Source organism: Artemia sp. Qi Xiang Cuo, chromosome 17 (genome assembly GCF_049724085.1).
Source record: "Artemia sp. Qi Xiang Cuo chromosome 17, ASM4972408v1, whole genome shotgun sequence".
Taxonomy (NCBI): Eukaryota; Metazoa; Arthropoda; class Branchiopoda; order Anostraca; family Artemiidae; genus Artemia; species Artemia sp. Qi Xiang Cuo.
This window is the reverse complement of record NC_142810.1, coordinates 33,214,831-33,234,087: the sequence shown is the minus strand read 5'-3', so window position 1 is coordinate 33,234,087 and position 19,257 is coordinate 33,214,831. Positions and strand designations below refer to the sequence as shown.

The following is a 19,257-nucleotide window of genomic DNA, read 5'->3' as shown; positions in this document are numbered from 1 at the left end:
TCTGCTGCATTATTTGCAAAATTATCTGCCATTTCATTATATTTAATTTCTTTATGGCTTGGAATATGAAGAAGTACTATGGAATATCCAGTTGAGAATAGATAACTGATTTTTTGGCGTATCTCTTTCAGGCCTTAGTCATCAGCATGATAATTTATTTTGAGATGGATTGGAGAATGCAAATCTGAAAGGGACAGAATGTTCCTTGAAGGGGTCTTCAGATCAATTAAGGCATCTAATGTAGGTCATACTGCATATAATTCAGCCGAAAGAACTGATGAATTACTTGGAAGGGGGGCATAAATATTCAAATTTTAATTCTAGGATACAGGCAGCTGTCCCAGCCTTAGAATCTTTAACAGAACCGTCCATGTATACATGTACATAATTAGGAAAACGGGTATTCACGCAATTTTCAAAGATTATATTAACATCTTGGGCTGAATAGCATGATTTATTTTTTTGGTAGCATGCCCGTATGCCACTCAACATGGACCATGTACCATTGTGGAGAAATTATAAAGGTAAAAGGGTCCACCACCGGATAAGACCACACTGGAAACTCTTTTAGATAAGATTGCAGGAAGAATACACAGAACTTAGAGGGGGTGGATTATTGAATATTTTCTTTTATACAAAATGCTGATTACCATATGCTTGTACTCTGGTAAAATACCATCTTCTCTGAAGCAACGCTGTTTCCTGTAGAGTGGTGATCCCTGATAGTTTTCTTATTTTAAGAATTGGTGTATGCTTATGAAGTCCCATAGCAATATGAACTGCAGAGTTTTGTAGTGACTCCAGCATGTTAAACATACTTGAAGAACTATTAGCAAAAAACTGGAACCCATATTCCATCTTTGCTCTAATATAAACTTTATAAAAATTAATCATTGTTTTAGGTGATGAACCCCATTTGAAGTTCGCAAGCCATTTTAGGAGATTCGTTTTGGGTAATTAATATGGTTAAAATATTCAAGCTAGCCTAATTGCATAGGCCTTTGCCAAATAATGGTAAATTTTGACAGTTCATACTGTTGAAATACAAATAAAGTGAACACACTACTCAATGCTTTTTTTATACTCTTTACAAATATTAATTAAAAAAAACAAAGCTTTTCTGAGGGAAGTAAAGAGCGAAGTTGAAACTTAAAACGGACAAAAACTATTACTTCAGAGCCTTTTTAATATATATTAATATAACTAGTACAAAAAAAACAACTAATTATATTTCCCTATGCTTTTTGGATTATACACAACTAGCACTTTACTGAAAACACAAAAGTCAAGCATAAAAAACAGGATTCTTGATTTAAGAGTCAAAAGTGAGCATGTAGCCTGACAACACTAAACAAATCTATAAAGCTTTTCATAGTCTTAAACCATTTGTGACATTAGTAACTTTCAGGATACAATTAAAATTATCTTAAAAGCATAAGCGTAAAACTAAATATTTTATAATAACCATGAAGTAATTGAACAGCATACAGAAATATTGGATTGATTTATTAAGCAGCATTTTGCTGCTTATGTGTATATTATACCAATAGTGAGTAATATACAGTCTTAAATTGTAAGAAATATGCTTTAGCATCACTTGAAATGAAGATCAAATAAGACATAATAGGAACTCTGGAAATCCAATTATTTCTCTCTATACAGGAGTGAATTTCAAGCTAAGATACTAATTATAAAGCTAGTCTATAGTCCTAATACTATCAAGATGGCCTTGCTTTGAACTTGTGTACAAACTAATCATGACCTGTCCTTTTAAGAACCAAAACAAGAGCCAGTCATTGAACAGAGCCATTGTGCAGAAGTGATACCAAATTAAATGTAAAAAAAATAAAAAAAAATCCTAAAATAGATTGTTGCTTTACCTTAAAAGGGATTGATTATATTTTTATTCTATAAAAAAGTGTCCTTAATTGGTTTGCTTTTACTGTACCAAAACTCCTATATTATTTTGTGTTTTCAGTAAAGCGCTAGTTTGTATAATCCTAAAAGCATAGCGAAACGTCATTGGTTGGTTTATATGTACTAGTTATAGTAACATATATTAAATAGGTCGTGAAGTAATAATTTTTGTCCGTTTTAAGTTTCAACTTTGCTCTTTACTTCCCCCAGAAAAAGCTTTGTTTTTTTAAATTAATCTTTTGTTTGTTTTTTATTAAAATTTAATGTAGAAACAACGCTGCCATGCTCTTTTTTATTTATACGGAATAATGAATGTTCGTTTTAAGTTTTAATGTCACTTCTTAGTTTCAGTTGAACACTTATTTTTAATATAATTTCTAAACATCATCTCTAAAAAATACTGCAAACAACCTTGACAGCTAAAAAAACTTTCAGTCTATAACATAAAGTTCATTATCAATACTTCACAAAACTATACATGTTTTTCATGAACGTTTGTTTTTCGTTGAGCAAAAAGCTGTTTTTACTCGGCCAACTTCCCCTGGAAAAGCCATAAAGAAGACAAGACTTTATTAATCCCCTACTGATTATCAAACACTATAGGAATTCTGTAGTTAAAGAGAGCCTTTTTGGGGTTCATTTAAATGCTTATAGTTATACCTCTTCGCTTTTCATAAATTTGAATTGATGGAACCTGGCCCCAAAATATGTTTCCGTTTTCCCCAAAAAAGTTTTCTCCACTTTTATAAATGGCACACGTGCTTTTATCGATATTTTGACCAAAAAAAGGTGGTTTCAAAACCAGGGCACGAATAACAACTAAGGGTTCAAGGACATCCCTTCCCCTCAAATACTGCTGTTAGAACTAGCACACAGGCTTCATCGCAGAGTGAAATTTGAAGGTTCAATTCAAAATTGTTGATCCTTCAAGCTTAGCTTTTGGCAGATGTTTAGTTGAAAAGTTCTTATTTTTAGTATATTTGTTTTTACGAAAATAATTCACTTTTAAGAGCAGTATACGACTTATGATATCTAATAGGAGAACCTTAATAGAGACTATACATCAGGGGTTATAAGGAACCTTTAGTTAAGGCCTTTGCACCATAATTATTGCAATGGTACCGTTTTGTGTTTCCAAACTCTTCCAATTAGGATGGGGTAAAAAGAAGGACCGTTTTTAATGCTATATTGCACTTTTGGATGGTAACATGCGTTAAAATCACGTAGATGTAAGTAACAGGTTTAAAATCTACCTTCCAGGGATATGCCTTAAAAAATGAGTGCATCACACTTATAAAAATTGTGGATTATCTGAAAAGTAATCATAAGAAGGGACAAACCATGATTGAAAAAAAAATCCAAGCTAGAATCGAATGCATGATAATCTAATTTGAAGTCTAGTGCTGTACTGACAGAACCACACCTCTAATAATGTAATTTAATATATTGGGGTTTATAGGACTTTAATTGTGTAGCTTATTAAGGGGACTGGAGGAGGAAGTTGTAGGTGTCCTTGCAAACCTCCAGTTAAGGGTTTTGGACCATAATTATTACAATGATACCATTTTATGCTTCCAAGATTTTCCTATTAAGAAGTGGCACCAAAAATATTGTTTTCAGTGCTATATCTCACTTATGAATGTTAGAATTGATAAAAAGCACGTAGTTATGAGCAAAAGTTTTCAAATGAGCCATTAAACATCACTCTATAAAGTTCTAGCAGCCCACTTGCCCTAGCTTTTCCACTTGAGACATGGCACCAAAAGTGCCGTTTTTAGTGCTATTTGAATCTTTCAGATGGTGGAATTTATAGAAAGAACATTAATATGAGTGATATTTTTATATGAGCTATCAAAAATGTATCTAAGATGTTCTGGTAGCCCGCTAACCCCACCCCTCAAGAAACGGCATAAAATGTGTCTTTTTTCGTGCCACATGGCACTTGCACACAGCGAAATTTATATAAACCATACATATGAGATATAGTTTTTGAATGAGCTCTTAAGCATCTCTCTATGATGTTCTAGTAACCCGCTAGGCCTGGAATAAAGAAGAAAAAACTACCATTTTAACATTTTCTAACTCTTTGTTACTATGCGCTGTGGTTCGCTCTTTACTAGGTTGCAGCTAATGCTTCAACCATGACAAAGAGTTCATTACAAATTCTCCTCAGAAACTAGTTAACATTAAAATCTGTGAAATCTAATAGATGGTAGAATTTTTAAAAACCTAGTAAATATAAGCAATAGCTTATAATTGATCCATTAAACATCTATCTATGACGGTGTGGTAGCCAGTTAATGTTTCAGTAGCTTACTGATGAGCAGATGATTTCTGAAACTTACTAAGGGGGCTTGGAGGAAAGTGTACAGGAGGGGTTCTTGTGAACCTCCAATTAAGGGTTGTGGAACATAACTATTACAATGATACCTGTTTTGTACTTTTCAGAGCTTTTCCACTTAAGAAGTGGCACCATAAGTTTTGTTTTCAGTGCTATATTGCACTACAAATGTAAAATAGATAAAAAAAAAAACATGTATATAAGAGCAATAGCTTTCAAAAGATTCATTAAACATCACTTTTGTAAGTTCTGCTAGCCCAATAGCCCCAGCTTTTCCACTTGAGACATAACAAAAATGCCATTTGGAACTTGATGATGGTGGAATTTATATGAAAGATATAGATATGTGCAATATCTTTTATATGAGCTATAAAAGATCTGTCAATGATGTTCTGGTAGCCTGCTAGTGCCACCTTTTAAGAAATAGCACAAAAAGTGCTATTTTAATGCCATATGGCACCTGCAGATGGCAGAATTTATAAAAAGCATGTAGATATGAGAAATAGCTTTTGAATGAGCCATTAAGCATCTTTCTATGATGTTGTGATAGTCCAGTAAACCTGTTGAAAAAAAAAAAAACACAAAAACGGGAGACAGATCAGTGCTACTGATGCAAAAAAGTGATTTTCTTTGTTGTTCGGGGAGGGGGACTGTAACTTCCGTGTACAAGGTTTTCTACCATGTTGATTTCAATGGTATACTTCTCATTTTGATCTGATGCCATTTTTGAGGGATTTCACGCTTTTTTTCGAAATCGCCATACATTTATTTTTGCAGTAAACTTTTACTTTTAAGATGAACTGAAATAATAGTTAATAATCCCAAGTCGGTATCAGATGTGAATTTTTTTTCACTATACAGTTTTTTTCAAAACGCACTTTTTAACTTTTGGTTACTATGGCCAGTGGTTTGCTCTTTACAAGGTTGCAGCTGTTGCTGCAACCATGATACCTTTTAGGACATGCTTTAAAAAATGAGCCTAGAAAATGACTGAAAAAAAAAAAAAACTGCGAATACCAATACCAATATTCCCAATGCAATACCAATAAACACAATATTAATACACCCAATATCACATACAGCCCTTCCCCAGGGACCATATCATCATCAAAACCATATATATATTGGACCTCTGAACTATTTTAAACAAAATGGCTATCTCAAAAGTTTTATAGGACTAGTTTGGGAGAGGGGGCCTGTAGGGAGGGGGAGGGGCTGTTTGCCCTCCAATGTTTTTGGTCACTTATAAAGGGCACTTACAAATTTAATTCCCTTTCGAATGAGCTATTAAAAACCTCTCTATGATGCTCCCCCTCTTAGCCCTGCTAGAAAAAAAGTGAGACAGATCAGTGCTACCCATACAAAAAAGTGATTTTCCTTGGTTTTCAAGGTGGGGGATTGTAACCATCCTATTAAAGGTTTTGGACCATGCTGATTCCAATGGTGCACTTTTTATTTCAATTTAACGCCATTTTCAAGGGATTTTAAGCTCTTTTTTGAAATCCCCATAAATTTCTTTTTTCAACAAACTTTTAATTCTAAGATTAACCAAAACAATAGTTAGCATTCCTGATTCAGTGTCAGATGGCATTTTTTTTTCACTTGACAGTTTTTTTTAAAACACATTTTTCAACTTTTGATTACTATGGGCTGTGGTTTGCTCTTTACTAGGTTGCAGCTGCTGCTGCAACCAAGATAATAATTGTTTATATCAGAAATTCAAATCTACCCACTCCCACCCCCCTAATGTCTGCAAATATATATCCTGAATTGGAATATGCCATGAATTGTCAATGGTGAAGTTTTGAATTGCAAAATTCATGCTATTTTTTTCAATGGCATTGAAAAAATTTGAAATGGTAGGAAAACATTTAATATTTGAGTGGCCTAATAGAAGAGGTTTGAATTGTTATAAATAAGCATTTTTGGAATATGTTACTCTTGAACAACTTATTTATAAACTAGTCATATGTTTTTAATCACTTTTTGATAAATTAATTAAAAAAAACGTTTTCCACAACATTAGTTTTTCAAAGAAAAGTAAAGAACTCTATTAAACAAAAAATGAGCAAAAATAAAATCAAATAATCTACCAAGCTCGAAACTACCACAAATCAGCATCGATAAATAAATGAAAACCAAAACGAACAGAAATTACAACAAATAACCAAGTCAAACTCAAAATGAGCAGAAATTAACATAAGTTGGGCGCCAAACCCGTATGCCTTCCTAAGGCCAGAACAAAATTTGCACTTTACTGAAAAAAAAAATACAAATGACTGTGCATTGTCAGTTTAATATACATATACTGATATTTAGCAATCAAAATGTTAAAATTATTTGATTTATTAAAGTTACAAAAGTAAAATCATTTATGTTTTTTTTTTTAGTAAAATACAAATTTTGTTCTAGTCTTGGGACGGCATAGGGGTTTTGCCCCCAACCTATGTTAATTTTTGCTCGTTTTGAGTTTGACTCGGTTATTTATTTTAATATCTGTTTGTTTTGGGTTTCAATTATTTATCAATGCTGATTTGTGGTAGTTTTGAGTTTGGTAGATGGTTTCATTTTATTTTTGCTCATTTTTTGTTTAATGGAGTTCTTTACTTTTCTTTGAAAAACTCATTTTGTGGAAAAAGTTTTTTTAATTAATTTATGTTTGTTTTTATTGAAATAGTCTTTTCAGGGAAAAAGAAAATAACACTTTAAATCTTTTCGTTTTTTAAGACTTTATAGCTTGGCCTGCTATTTGTATGCTATCTCAAAATTTTTATTGGATGTATTTGGGGGAATGATGGGCGTGGGGGGGAGGGGTGCTAGTTGCCCTCATATCACTTTCGACTATTAAAAAGGGTACTAGCCCTTTGAATTTCAAATTTAATAAGCCTGTTTTGAAGTTTCTACGACAACGCCTTCTATAAAAACCTTATATGCCCCCAGGGCATAACTTAAAACCCTTGCCCTGAGGGTTGTGGGGGAGTGTCCTCCTTAAAAATATATTTTCTATCTGGAAATCAAATACGCTGAACAAAATGGCTATCTCAAAATTTTGATTGGATGTGTTTGGGGGAATGACATGTGGGGGGGGGGCTAGTTGCCCTCCAATCGCTTTTGACTATTAAAGAGGGCACTAGCCACTCCAATTTCCAATCAAATGAGCCCTTTTGAAGTTTCTACAAAAATACTTTCAATAAAAACTTTATATGCCCCCAGGGTATAACTTACAACCCTTGCACTGAGGGTCCTGAGGGGGTTATCATCCTAAAAGACAAAATTTCCAGAACTTTCAACAACGTTGAATAAAATGGATATCTCAAAATTTTAATTCGATGTGTCTGGCAAAAAGGTGGGTGTAAGAGGGGCGTTAATTGCTATCCAATCACTTTCAACTATTAAAAAGGGCACAAGCCCTGTCGATTTCCAATTGAATGAGCCCTTTTGAAGTTTCTACAACAGTACTATAAAAACTTTATATGCCCCCAGGGCATAAGTTTCAACCCTTGCCCTGAGGGCTGTGGGCGGAGGGGTTGTCATCCTTAAAGACCTAATTTCCAAAACTTTCAACTACGTTTAATAAAATGGCTATCTAAAAATTTTGATTGGATATGTTTGGGGAAAAGGTGGGCGTGAGAGGGGGTTTAGTTGCCCTCAAATCACTTTCAACTATTAAAAAGGGCACTAGTCCTTTGAATTTCAAATCGAATGAGCCCCTTTTCAAATTTCTACAACAAAGATGCCCCCAGGGCATAACTTATAATCCTTGCTCTGAGGGTGGTGGTGGAGTATCCTCCTCAAAAATATGTTCTCTATCTAGAAAGCAACTACCCTGAACAAAATAGCTATCTCAAAATTGTTATTTGATTTGTTTGGGAGAATGATGGGTGTTGGGGGGGGGGGCTAGGTGCCCTCCAATCCCTTTTGAATATTAAAAAGGGCAGTAGCCCTTTGAATTTCCAGTCAAATGAGCTTTTATTGAAGTTTCTACGACAACGCCTTCTTTAAAAACCTTATATACCCCGAGGGCCCAACTTAAAACCCTTGCCCTGAGGGATGTGGGGGAGTGTCCTCCTAAAAAACATATTTTCTCTCTTGAAATCAACTATGCTGAACAAAATGGCTATCTAAAAATTTTGATTGGATGTGTTTGGGGGAATGAAGGGCGTGGGGGGGGCTATTTGCCCTCCAATCACTTTTGACTATTAAAAAGGGTATTAGCCCTTTGAATTTCCAATCAAATGAGCCTGTTTTGAAGTTTCTACGACAACACCTTCTATAAAAACCTTATATGCCCCCAGGACATAACTTAAAACCCTTGCCCTGAGGGTTGTGAGGGAGTGTCCTCATCAAAAACATATTTTCTATCAGGAAATCATGTATGCTGAGCAAAATAGCTATCTTAAAATTTTGATTGAATGGGTTTGGGGGAATGATGGGCTTGGGGGGGGGCTAGTTGCCCTCCAATCACTTTTGATTATTAAAAAGGGTACTAGCCCTTTGAATTTCCAATTGAATGAGCCTATTTTGAAGTTTCTACAACAACGCCTTCTATAAAAAACCTTATATGCCCCCAGCCCATAACTTAAAACCCTTGCCCAGAGGGTTGTGAGGGAGTGTCCTCCTCAAAAACATATTTTCTATTTGGAAATCAAGTACGCTGAACAAAATGGCTATCTCAAACTTTAGATTGCATGTGTTGGGGGGAAGGTTGGGCGTGGGGGGGGGGGGGCTAGTTGCCCTCCAATCACTTTCAACCATTAAAAAGGGCACGAGCCCTTTCAACTTCCAATCGAATGAGCCTGTTTTGAAGTTTCTACAACAACGCCTTCAATAAAAACTTTAAATGCCCCTTGGGCATAACTTAAAACCCTTGACCTGAGGGTTGTGGGGGAGTGTCCTCCTCAAAAACATATTTTCTATTGGGAAAACAACTATGCTGAACAAAATGGCTATCTCAAAATTTTGATTGGATGTGTTTGGGGGAATGATGGGCTTTGGGGGGGGGGGGGGCTAGTTGCCCAAAATCACTTTTGACGATTAAAAAACAGGAGACAGATCAGTGCTACTGATGCAAAAAAGCGATTTTCTTTGTTGTTCTGGGAGGGGGGCTGTAATTTCCGTTTACAAGGTTTTCTACCATGCTGATTCCAATGGTACACTTTTCATTTTGATCTGATGCCATTTTTGAGGGTTTTGAGGTTTTTTTTCAAAATCACCATTAATTTACTTTTTGCAATAAACTTTTACTTTTAAGATGAACTGAAATAATAGTTAATAATCCCAAGTCGGTATCAGATGTGAATTTTTTTTCACTATACAGTTTTTTTCAAAACGCACTTTTTAACTTTTGGTTACTATGGCCAGTGGTTTGCTCTTTACAAGGTTGCAGCTGTTGCTGCAACCATGATACCTTTTAGGACATGCTTTAAAAAATGAGCCTAGAAAATGACTTAAAAAAAAAAAAAACTGCGAATACCAATACCAATATTCCCAATGCAATACCAATACACACAATATTAATACACCCAATATTACATACAGCCCTTCCCCAGGCACCATATCATCATCAAAACCATATATATATTGGACCTCTGAACTATTTTAAACAAAATGGCTATCTCAAAAGTTTTATAGGACTAGTTTGGGAGAGGGGGCCTGTAGGGAGGGGGAGGGGCTGTTTGCCCTCCAATGTTTTTGGTCACTTATAAAGGGCACTTACAAATTTAATTCCCTTTCGAATGAGCTATTAAAAACCTCTCTATGATGCTCCCCCTCTTAGCCCTGCTAGAAAAAAAGTGAGACAGATCAGTGCTACCCATACAAAAAAGTCATTTTCCTTGGTGTTCAAGGTGGGGGATTGTAATTATCCTATAAAAGGTTTTGGACCATGGTGATTCCAATGGTGCACTTTTTATTTCGATTTAACGCCATTTTCGAGGGATTTCAAGCTCTTTTTTGAAATCCCCATAAATTTCTTTTCTCAACAAACTTTTAATTCTAAGATTAACCGAAACAATAGTTAGCGTTCCTGATTCAGTGTCAGATGGCATTTTTTTTTCACTTGACAGTTTTTTTTAAAACACATTTTTCAACTTTTGATTACTATGGTCTGTGGTTTGCTCTTTACTAGGTTGCAGCTGCTGCTGCAACCAAGATAATAATTGTTTATATCAGAAATTCAAATCTACCCACTCCCACCCCCCTAATGTCTGCAAATATATATCCTGAATTGGAATATGCCATGAATTGTCAATGGTGAAGTTTTGAATTGCAAAATTCATGCTATTTTTTTCAATGGCATTGAAAAAATTTGAAATGGTAGGAAAACATTTAATATTTGAGTGGCCTAATAGAAGAGGTTTGAATTGTTATAAATAAGCATTTTTGGAATATGTTACTCTTGAACAACTTATTTATAAACTAGTAATATGTTTTTAATCACTTTTTGATAAATTAATTAAAAAAAACGTTTTCCACAACATTAGTTTTTCAAAGAAAAGTAAAGAACTATATTAAACAAAAAATGAGCAAAAATAAAATCAAACAATCTACCAAGCTCGAAACTACCACAAATCAGCATCGATAAATAAATGAAACCCAAAACGAACAGAAATTACAATAAATAACCAAGTCAAACTCAAAATGAGCAGAAATTAACATAAGTTGGGCGCAAAACCCCTATGCCTTCCCAAGGCCAGAACAAAATTTGCACTTTACTGAAAAAAAAAATACAAATGACTGTGCATTGTCAGTTTAATATACATATACTGACATTTAGTAATCAAAATGTTAAAATTATTTGATTTATTAAGGTAATAAAAGTAAAAACATTTATATTTTTTTCAGTAAAGTGCAAATTTTGTTCTGGCCTTGGGAAGGCATATGGATTTTGCGCCCAACTTATGTTAATTTCAGCTCGTTTTGAGGTTGAATCGGTTATTTTTTGTAATTTCTGTTTGTTTTGGGTTTCATTTATTTATCAATGCTGATTTGTGGTAGTTTCGAGCTTGGTAGATGGTTTCAATTTATTTTTGCTCATTTTTTGTCTAATGGAGTTCTTTACTTTTCTTTGAAAAACTTATTTTGTGGAAAAAGTTTTTTTAATTAGTTTATGCTCGTTTTATATTGAAATAGTCTTTTCAGGGAAAAAGAACATAACACTTTAAATCTTTTCTTTTTTTAAGACTTTATAGCTTGGCCTGCTATTTGTATGCTAACTCAAAACTTTTATTGGATGTATTTGGGGGAATGATGGGCGTGGGGGGGATGCTAGTTGCCCTCATATCACTTTCGACTATTAAAAAGGGTACTAGCCCTTTGAATTTCAAATCGAATAAGCCTGTTTTGAAGTTTCTACGACAACGCCTTCTATAAAAACCTTATATGCCCCCAGGGCATAACTTAAAACCCTTGCCCTGAGGGTTGTGGGGGAGTGTCCTCCTTAAAAACATATTTTCTACCCGGAAATCAAATACGCTGAACAAAATGGCTATCTCAAAATTTTGATTGGATGTGTTTGGGGGAATGATATGTGTGGGGGGGGGGGCTAGTTGCCCTCCAATCACTTTTGACTATTAAAGAGGGCACTAGCCACACCAATTTCCAATCAAATGAGCCCTTTTGAAGTTTATACAAAAACGCTTTCAATAAAAAATTTATATTACCCCAGGGTATAACTTACAACCCTTGCACTGAGGGTCCTGAGGGGGTTATCATCCTAAAAGACAAAATTTCCAGAACTTTCAACTACGTTGAATAAAATGGATATCTCAAAATTTTAATTCGATGTGTCTGGCAAAAAGGTGGGTGTAAGAGGGGCGTTAATTGCTATCCAATCACTTTCAACTATTAAAAAGGTCACTAGCCCTGTCAATTTCCAATTGAATGAGCCCTTTTGAAGTTTCTACAACAATACTTTCAATAAAAACTTTATATGCCCCCAGGGCATAACTTACAACCCTTGCCCTGAGGGCTGCAAGGGGAGGGGTTGTCATCTTTAAAGACTTAATTAACAAAAATATCAACTACGTTGAATAAAATGGCTATCTCAAAATTTTGACTGGATGTGTTTGGAATAAGGGTGGGTGTGAGAGGGGGTTTAGTTGCCCTAAAATCAGTTTCAACTACTGAAAAGGGCACTAGTCCTTTGAATTTCAAATCGAATGAGCCCCTTTTCAAATTTCTACAACAAAGATTTCAATAAAAACCTTATATGCCCCAAGGGCATAACTTATAATCCTTGCTCTGAGGGTTGTGGGGGAGTGTCCTCCTCAAAAATATGTTTTCTATCTGGAAATCAACTATCCTGAACAAAATGGCTATCTCAAAATTTTTATTGGATGTGTTTGGGAGAATGATGGGTGTAGGGGGGGGGGGCTAGTTGCCCTCCAATCACTTTTGACTATTAAAAAGGGCAGTAGCCCTTTGAATTTCCAGTCAAATGAGCTTTTATTGAAGTTTCTACAACAACCCCTTCTTTAAAAACCTTATATACCCCCAGGGCCCAACTTAAAACCCTTGCCCTGAGGGATGTGGGGGAGTGTCCTCCTCAAAAATATATTTTCTCTCTTGAAATCAACTATGCTGAACAAAATGGCTATCTAAAAATTTTGATTGGATGTGTTTGGGGGAATGAAGGGCAGGGGGGGGGGGGCTAGGTGCCCTCCAATCACTTTTGACGATTAAAAAGGGTAATAGCCCTTTGAATTTCCAATCTAATGAGCCTGTTTTGAAGTTTCTACGACAAGACCTTCTATAAAAACCTTATATGCCCCCAAGACACAACTTAAAACCCTTGCCCTGATGGTTGTGGGGGAGTGTCCTCCTCAAAAACATATTTTCTATCAGGAAATCATGTATGCTGAGCAAAATAGCTATCTCAAAATTTTGATTGGATGTGTTTAGGGGAATGATGGGCTAGGGGGGGGGGCTAGTTGCCCTCCAATCACTTTTGACTATTAAAAAGGGTACTAGCCCTTTGAACTTCCAATTGAATGAGCCTGTTTTGAAGTTTCTACAACAATGCCTTCTCTAAAAAACCTTATATGCCCCCAGCCCATAACTAAAAACCCTTGCCCTGATGGTTGTGGGGGAGTGTCCTCCTCAAAAACATATTTTCTATCTGGAAATCAACTACACTTAGCAAAATTGCTATCTCACAATTTTAATTGGATGGATTTGGGGGAATGAGGGGCTTGGGGGGGGGGCTAGTTGCCCTCCAATCACTTTCAACTGTTAAAAAGGGTACTAGCCCTTTGAACTTCCAATCGAATGAGCCTGTTTTGAAGTTTCTACGACAATGCCTTCTATAAAAACCTTATATGCCCCCAGGCCATAACTTAAAACCCTTGCCCTGAGGGTTGTGAGGGAGTGTCCTCCTCAAAAACATATTTTCTATTGGGAAAACAACTATGCTGAACAAAATGGCTATCTCAAAATTTTGATTGGATGTGTTTGGGGGAATTATGGGCTTTGGGGGGGGGGGGGGGCTAGTTGCCCAAAATCACTTTTTACTATTAAAAAGGGTACTAGCCCTTTGAATTTCCAATCAAATGAGCCTGTTTTTAAGTTCGTAAAACAATACCTTCTATAAAAACCTTATATACCCCCAGGGTACATATTCAAACCCTTGCCCTGAGGGTTGTGGGGGAGTGTACTCCTCAAAAACATCTTTTCTATCTAGAAATCAACTATGCTGAACAAAATGGTTATCTCAAAATTTTGATTGGATGTATTTGGGGGAATGATGGGCCGGGGGGGGCTAGTTGCCCTAAATCACTTTTGACTATTAAAAAGGGTACTAGTCATTTGAATTTCCAATTAAATGAGCCTGTTTTGAAGTTTCTACAACAATGCCTTCTATAAAAACCTTATATACCCCCAGGGCTTAACTTAAAACCCTTGCCCCGAGGGTTGTGGGGGAGTGTCCTCCTCAAAAATACATTTTCTATCCGGAAATAAGCTACGCTCAGCAACATGGCTATCTCGAAATTTGGATGGGATAGGTTTGGGGGAATTGTGCGCGTGGGGGGGGGGGGCTGGGTGCTCTCTAATAACTTTTTACAATTAAAAAGGGAACTACCTATACCAATTTTCAATCGAGTGAGCCCTATATTTCCAATGCATTTTGGCAGAAGTCACTTTCTGCAACAACTCCTTTGATACAAAGTGCCCGGGTATATTGCCTATGATTAGCTAGTGTTGATAACTTCTTTCTGTGGTTACAATTCAGGGTATATAGTTGCACATTAGGGGGGGGGGGGGTGAAAAAATTTGAATTTCTGATAGAAGCAATTATTATATTTGTAAAGAGCATAAAAAGAGCATCAAGTGGTATGTTCACTTTATTTGTAAGTCAATAATATGAACTGCCAAAAAATTACCCAAATTATTAAGAAGACTTTTGACAAATTCAAATATTAATGGTATTATTAAGAAGTCACTTCCACTAGGCTATACTTTGCCCCTAGCCCTTTAATATGCAAAAATGTAGCCTAAATTTATATTTCCAATGCATTTCGGCATGCATCACACTTGTTTAAGCCTGTGTACCCATATATTGAATCAAAACTGACAAAACCAAGAAACAGAAAAACACAAAAGAAATAAGGGGCATATATTTTTAGGTAAATTTTTACCAAATTGTATTATTGACATACAAAGAAAGTGAATATACCAATTGATGCCTTTTTTTATGCTCTTTATGAATATAATAATCATTTTTTCAGAAAGGAATTTTAGCCCCCACCCCTATGTATACCAATTCAGGGTATGTATTTGTACATTGGGGGTGTGGATAGATTTTATTTCTGATGTAAATGTGAGGTAAGTTTAAATTTTCCCCTACCTCCCTAATGTGCAAATATATACCCTGAATTGGTATATAGGCTATAGGGGTGGGGCATAAAATTCATTTCCAACAAAAATGATTATTATATTTGTAAAGAGCATAAAAAAGGCATTGCATGGTATATTCACTTTATTCATAAGTCAATAATATGATTTGGTAAAAAATTTACCTATTTTTATATATTAGGAGGAAGAGGTGAAGTGGCTTAAAATATATTAACTATAATTTTTTGGGCATATTAAGAAGTAGCCTAAGCATTTTTGTAAGATGTTTCCCTCTCAAGAGCCACAATTGCACATTAATACACTAATGGAGAAACAATCAACTTTCTAGTGGTAAAATAGATTTTACAATGATTTAATTGTTGTAGTGGTGATTAGCTGTCTGGCTACTGGGTGGGATACCACTGGATGGTTAATTTGACAGTGTACATATATACAAATCTTTAAATTAGCCAACCAACCAACCAGTATTTTATGCCTAGGAGTCCAGCTAGACATAAGGAACCTTATTAAGAAAACAATTCTTACTCCATAATATGCAGCCTAGTTAACACATTTTGCAGGGGGAGTGCCTTTATCTTTTCTTCTTTCCTTTTTTTTCAGTATTTCTAAGAAATTCATGAATTTCTTAGAACCTATAGCCTATATTCACAGAATATATACCTAGAATTGCATCCTCAATCTAAACATAACATCTATTTGCATCACAAATGAACTTTACTCCCATATTAACCATGTGGTGGATGTCCCTACTGGGTAGCTTACCCTACCTAGTGAAGCAATCAAAACAGATGTAAATTTACCATAGGCTAAGGCATATGTATATTTTTTTTTCCCTGTAGGAGAGTCTCCATAAGGTTACAGGGACTATTGTAGGCGGTTTTATGTCTGTATGATATTGTAAATAAATTATATTGAAAGCCAAAGAAATGTAGCCTGGACTTACCTGGAATTGCCATTGTGCAGAAAGAAGAATTTGTCTAGCTTGTTCCCTGGAGCAGCCAGCAGCTAAGACGAATTGATTGATCATAACATGTTCTCTGAGACTATTTTCATTTTTGTCTTGATCATTCATTTTGTTTACTTCTTTTTGTTTACAAACAGATACACTAACCTACATCAAGGTCGGTAAATGTTTACAAGCAATAATGAAAATGTAAAAATAAAAATTATCAGAACGTGAAATCCTAAAATTTTTGGCAGATGTCAAAATAGTTTTAAGTTTTTTAAGGTTAAATGAAAATAAGATTGAGTATAAACATCAACATTGAAACATGCGCTATTATTAAATAGTGTTTAATGTCTATAAAACTAATATGAATGAAATCTTGTGTTAGTAATGGTCGTTTTAGGGACTTACAAAATTCATTCCTAACGCAAAGGATTCATTTTAGAAATCATGCAGGCTCATTGGATCATCCAAGTTTTTACATCAGCGTCCTCTATGATTATCTACATAACCTAAGAATTGAAAGAGCATATGATTAGGAACCTAAAACTAAGGTAAAATTCTTGATGAGGGTCTTTCTGCTATCTAGGAATTAGTTGAGTTCTTTTAAACTAGCCTAGGCTAAATAACAGGAATTGCATTTTTCAGAACTAAAGAAAAAAAAACTAATAACTGAAAATTAAGGAAAAATGTTTTTTGTCAATCTTTCAATAGGTAATAGGATAAAGTTCTACGAAATCATATTATTGAGTTAGGACTAAAGTGAATACACCATTTGATGCCTTTTTTTATGCTGATTACGAATATAATAAGCATTTCTATTGTAAATGAATTTCAGTCCCCCCCCCCCACCAATATAGGCTATACCTAACCTAACCCTGAATTGACATATATAGGGGGGGGCTGAAATTTATTTCCGATAGAAATGCTTATTAGCCTATATTTGTAATCAGCATAAAAAAAGGCATTGAATGGTGTATTCACTTTAGTCCTAACTTAATAATATGATTTTGTAGAACTTTACCAGTAATAGACCTGTTATTTAGGCAAATTTCAGGACCCTCTAGGGGGAGAAGGAGTAGATAGGTACTTTAAAATACTTTCCTGGGACATAGGCTATTTTGGTCAATATCTACGAAATCATATTATTGAGTTAGGACAAAAGTGAATACACCATTTGATGCCTTTTTTTATGCTGATTACGAATATAATAAGCATTTCTATCGGAAATGTTTTTCCGCCCCCCCCCCCCCCTATATAGGCCAATTCAGGGTTGGGTTAGGTTAGGTATAGCCTATATAGGAGGAGGGGCTGAAATTCATTTCCAATATAAATGCTCATTATATTCGTAATCAGCACAAAAAAAGGCATCAAATGGTGTATTCACTTTATTCTTAACTCAATAATATGACTTGGTAGATATTGACCCATGTTTTAGCATGTAGACCCATCTTTGAAAGTTTCATTTTCCTAAACTAACCCCTTTCCAAGATAGACAAAAGTAGCTAAAGTAGAATTTTACCCAAAGGTAAAATTCTACTTTTATCTATCTTGGAAAAGGGTTAGGCTAGGAAAATGAAACTTTCAAAGATGGGTCAACATGCTAAAATATGTCCCAGGAAAGTATTTTAAAGTACCTACCTATTCCTTCTCCCTCTAGAGGGTCCTGAAATTTGCCTACATAACAGGTCTATTACCTATTGAAAGATTGACAAAAAAACATTTTACCTTAATTTTCAGTTATTAGTTTCTTTTTCTTTGGCTTTAGTTCTGAAAAATGCAATTCCTGTTATTTAGCTTAGGCTAGTTTAAAAGAACTCAACTAATTCCTAGATAGCAGAAAGACCCTCATCAAGAATTTTACCTTAGTTTTAGGTTCTTCAAATGTTGAATTGGCAAAAAAAGTAGGTAAAATAAAATTAATTTTGTATTAAAATTCCCATATCAAAATTTGCATCAAAATTCCCCCAAGTATAGATTCCCTTTGAAAGTTCATCCCTGTAAACTTCCCTCCCCACAGTAAATTCTCCCATTGGAAACCCCTCCCCCCTGCAGAAAATTTTCCCTACAGAAAAATCACCCGCCCCCCAAAATATCTTTACTTCCCAATAATAAATACTATATATAAACACAGGACAAATTTCAAAACTTACAACACTTTCCCCAGGGACTTGCAGGGTCGTGTCATCCCCAGAGGCATGACTAATTCACCTTTCATCTATGCTGATCAAAATGGCTATCTTAAATTTTTGATAAGATGAATTTGGGAAAAAGAAGCATGGGAGTTTTTTAGTACTTTTAAAAATGCGTCTTATTGTTCTAATTAAATGGCCCTTGTGTTTCAGGAGTCATTATTAAATAATTGGGACAAAATTAAAACTTTAGCATAAAGAGCGATGTGCTGAGGAGGAACCCCCTTTATATACATAATAACTTCTGTTTGTTTTAAGTTTTAATATTGCTCCTTACTTTCAGTTGAAAAAACTTGTTTGTTTTTAGTTTCATTTCAGATTGTTTTTTAAATAATGACAGGAAATCTGGCCCTACCTGCATGGAGAACCCCCCCCCCCCACCCACGGAAATGTCCTCTAGACAATTCAATCCCAGTGAAAATATACCTTGGACAATTACTCTTAACCACTCCGTGTGTAAAATTGAGATGGAAAAGAGAAAGCAAGACATAAAAAGAATTTTGTATAAGAATTCTGGCAAATTCCCCCAGTGTATAATTTTGACAATTTTGGAGAAAAAGGGATGGGAAGGGGGGCTAGTTGCCCTGCAATATTTTTGGTCACTTAAAAAGGACACTAGATCTTTTAATTTCCGTTCACTGAGCCCTCTCGCAAAAATGAAGGAGAACTGAGATTTTTGATTTTAAATCTAATTAATGCTCTAGAAAATTTTTGCTGTGTGCTCATATTTTTTTCAGTTCCAACAATTGTTCAGGGGTCCTTCAAATTTGAAAATTAAGCCTAATCTACAGCATTGTAGAGAACAAAAGTTTAAAAAGCCCTGATTTGGGCATTTAAAGATTTTTTGGGGGTTTCCTTATATTTTATTTCCTATTTAGCCGCCAGTGTTCTATTATTAGTAATAATTTTAATATCCTTTTTGCAATCATAATTTACATTAAATGCCAAAGAAATTTTTAAACAAACACAGCCTGCATATACATGTTGAACAAAATTTGCCAAAAAATAAA

General features: G+C 35.0%; 2 protein-coding genes across 11 annotated transcripts in view; one reads left to right on the top strand and one right to left on the bottom strand.

Moving 5' to 3' along the window:
• The window catches only part of LOC148942122 (UBA-like domain-containing protein 2), a 47,017-nt gene extending 30,785 nt beyond the window's left edge, over positions 1 to 16,232 (bottom strand). The window contains exon 1 of the mRNA XM_089103077.1: positions 16,053 to 16,232. Within this exon, the coding sequence (XP_088959203.1) occupies positions 16,053 to 16,181 (129 nt within the window). The 5' untranslated portion in view covers positions 16,182 to 16,232. The remainder of the gene's footprint in view (positions 1 to 16,052) is intronic.
• Positions 16,233 to 16,497: 265 nt separating this feature from the next.
• The window catches only part of LOC148942121 (G patch domain and ankyrin repeat-containing protein 1 homolog), a 41,651-nt gene continuing 38,891 nt past the window's right edge, over positions 16,498 to 19,257 (top strand). For 2 of the 10 annotated variants that reach the window (XM_089102978.1, XM_089102971.1), the window contains exons 1-2: positions 16,498 to 16,609; positions 17,925 to 17,959. The gene's annotated coding sequence lies outside the window, so the exon portion shown is untranslated. Of the gene's footprint in view, positions 16,610 to 17,851; positions 17,964 to 19,257 lie in introns of those variants that run through there. The other 8 variants (XM_089102980.1, XM_089102972.1, XM_089102979.1 and 5 more) reach the window with 7 other exon arrangements.